Here is a 2,186-nt window from a genome sequence, read left to right on the forward strand (position 1 = left end):
AGTCAAAACACCTGGTGCCCTGTTTTGTCTCTGCCACTATCTTGCCCTGTGATTTGGGACAAGCCATCTCCGGCTCTGAGCCTAAGTATGCCTGTGTGTAACACGCGGGTGTTGGCCTCCCTTACAGGTTTCCCAAAGCCCCTGTTAGGTACCAGGAGAAGGTCTGCACAGATGCAAAAGAAAGACTAGCAAAGCGGTCTAGGCGGCCAGGCGCGAGACAGACGGGGTTCTGCACACTGGGCGAGGCTCTTTGAGGAACCGAGAGTTGCTGGGACAGAGCCCGCCCGGAAAGAGCAAACAGAGCGTGGCCCCCTCCCCCGACTCCGGCCCTTTGTCCGGAATCCAGCTGTGCCCCGCGGGGGAGGAGGGGGCTCGCGTGGCGCGGGCCGGGGGGGGCCCTGCGCTGATTGGCCCGCAGCGCGGACAGCAGCCGGGCAGGCACGCTCCTGGCCCGGGCCGAGCAGATAAAGCGTGCCAAGGGGCACACGACTTACGGCTCAGGAAATCCCCGCGGTCTCGCAGCGGCGCCGAGAGAGACAGAGGCCGGGAACTCGGAGCGGTCACGCTTCTCTTCTCCGCTCCAAGCTGGGGAAATTCCCCAGTGGCGGCGCCTGCAGCTCAGCAGAGGGTGCAGGCGAGAAGGCCAGTTCCGCCGTCGCTCCTCACGAGCTCTCTGACCCTTTGAGCCCTGAGAACGAGGTAACGCTTACTCTTCTGGTACTTGGAGGCCGGCGGAGGGGTCCTCGAACCCCGCGGGGTGGCCCGTTCCAGGGTTATTCCCACCTGGCCCTTGTGTCCCGGGAGGCGCGGAGGTCACGGATCCGCGTTTACCCTTCCCTCTTACCTCGCTGCAGGATGGCGCCCTACCCTTCGGGTGCGCCCGCTGTCCAAGTAACCCGCGAGACTGAGCGACCCTTTCCGGGCGCCTCGGACGACGAAGTGACTTGTGCCGCGTCCACCCCGCCCTGCCCCACTCTCGTGACCCCGAACTGCTCCGAGGCCGAAAGAGGCAGCTGCCGAGGGGCCGCGAGGAAGCTCCGGGTGCGGCGCGGGGGGCGCAGCCGGCCCAAGAGTGAGTTAGCGCTGAGCAAACAGCGCCGGAGCCGGCGCAAGAAGGCCAACGATCGCGAGCGCAATCGCATGCACAACCTCAACTCCGCGCTGGACGCGCTGCGCGGCGTCCTGCCGACCTTCCCAGACGACGCTAAACTCACCAAGATTGAGACTCTGCGCTTCGCGCACAACTACATCTGGGCGCTGACGCAGACGCTGCGCATAGCGGACCACAGCTTCCACGGGTTGGACCCGCCGGCGCTGCCTTGCGGGGACCTGGGCAGCCCGGATGGCGGCTCCCCCGGGGACTGGGGTTCCCTCTACTCCCCGGTCTCCCAGGAGGGCAGCCTGAGCCCCGCCGCCTCGCTGGAAGAGAGGCCGGGGCTGCCCGCACCCGCCTCTCCCGCCTCACTACACCCGGTCTCCCTGGCCTTCTCAGATTTTCTGTGAAGCTGCCGCTGGTGACTGGGTGGAGGGGCGCTGGGGGAGAGGGAAGGGGCGAGAACCACCGGAGGTGGGCAGCGGCGGCTCTCAAGCGCACTTGCTCTTTCTGGCTGTGGTTCGCTGATCCCTGACGGCTCCCTGCGCCCGTCAGGCCGTCTGGCTGGTTCAATTCCCAGCCCCGCTGCGCCCTGCCAACTCACACAACCCTCTCAGTCCCCGCATGAAGTGGGTCCTGCAGGATAAGCGCTTTTTAGACCCGCTCCCTGCAGCCTCCCCTACAACTCGTGCAAAGAGGGTGAGAACGGTAGCACTACACGGCCGGGGACGCCCACAGTCTCTGGACGTCCTACTCGCACTCAAGTCCAGGTCTGCCCATCTGCCTGTCCACTGTCTCTTACCACTCCTTCCCCGAAGTGATTTAATCCAATGTTTGGTCTCTCTCAGACATTGTTTCCTTCGCCACGCGTCTCTTCTTCACACACGCCGCTGACCTTCTCCCCTCTTCGGTATCAAGTCCTGGAGTTCAGGCGCTCCAAACTATGCCTTAATCCACGAAGGTGATTCTTTGCCTTGTCCTCGTGCACTTTCGGAGCCATCGCCCTTCGGAGACGGGAGACCAGGTTGCGAACTGAGAAAGCCGTAGGCTGGACACAGGAAGCACTTTGGGGTTTTCCTGCATCCTGCTCCCA

At 64.2% G+C, this 2,186-nt stretch overlaps 1 protein-coding gene across 1 annotated transcript; it reads left to right on the forward strand.

Annotated features, from left to right (window-relative positions):
* The first annotated feature begins 855 nt into the window (after nucleotides 1-855).
* On the forward strand, nucleotides 856-1,503 carry NEUROG3 (neurogenin 3). Its single transcript, XM_077124383.1, has one exon. It carries the CDS (start codon nucleotides 856-858, stop codon nucleotides 1,501-1,503), a length of 648 nt encoding a protein of 215 aa, XP_076980498.1.
* The last annotated feature ends 683 nt before the right edge of the window (nucleotides 1,504-2,186 follow it).

This window comes from Tamandua tetradactyla, chromosome 13 (assembly GCF_023851605.1).
Source record: "Tamandua tetradactyla isolate mTamTet1 chromosome 13, mTamTet1.pri, whole genome shotgun sequence".
NCBI lineage: Eukaryota > Metazoa > Chordata > Mammalia > Pilosa > Myrmecophagidae > Tamandua > Tamandua tetradactyla.

Excerpts from the sequence above, each read along its gene's own strand:
- NEUROG3 (XM_077124383.1), top strand. The coding sequence starts at position 856 with ATGGCGCCCTACCCTTCGGGTGCGCCCGCTGTCCAAGTAACCCGCGAG.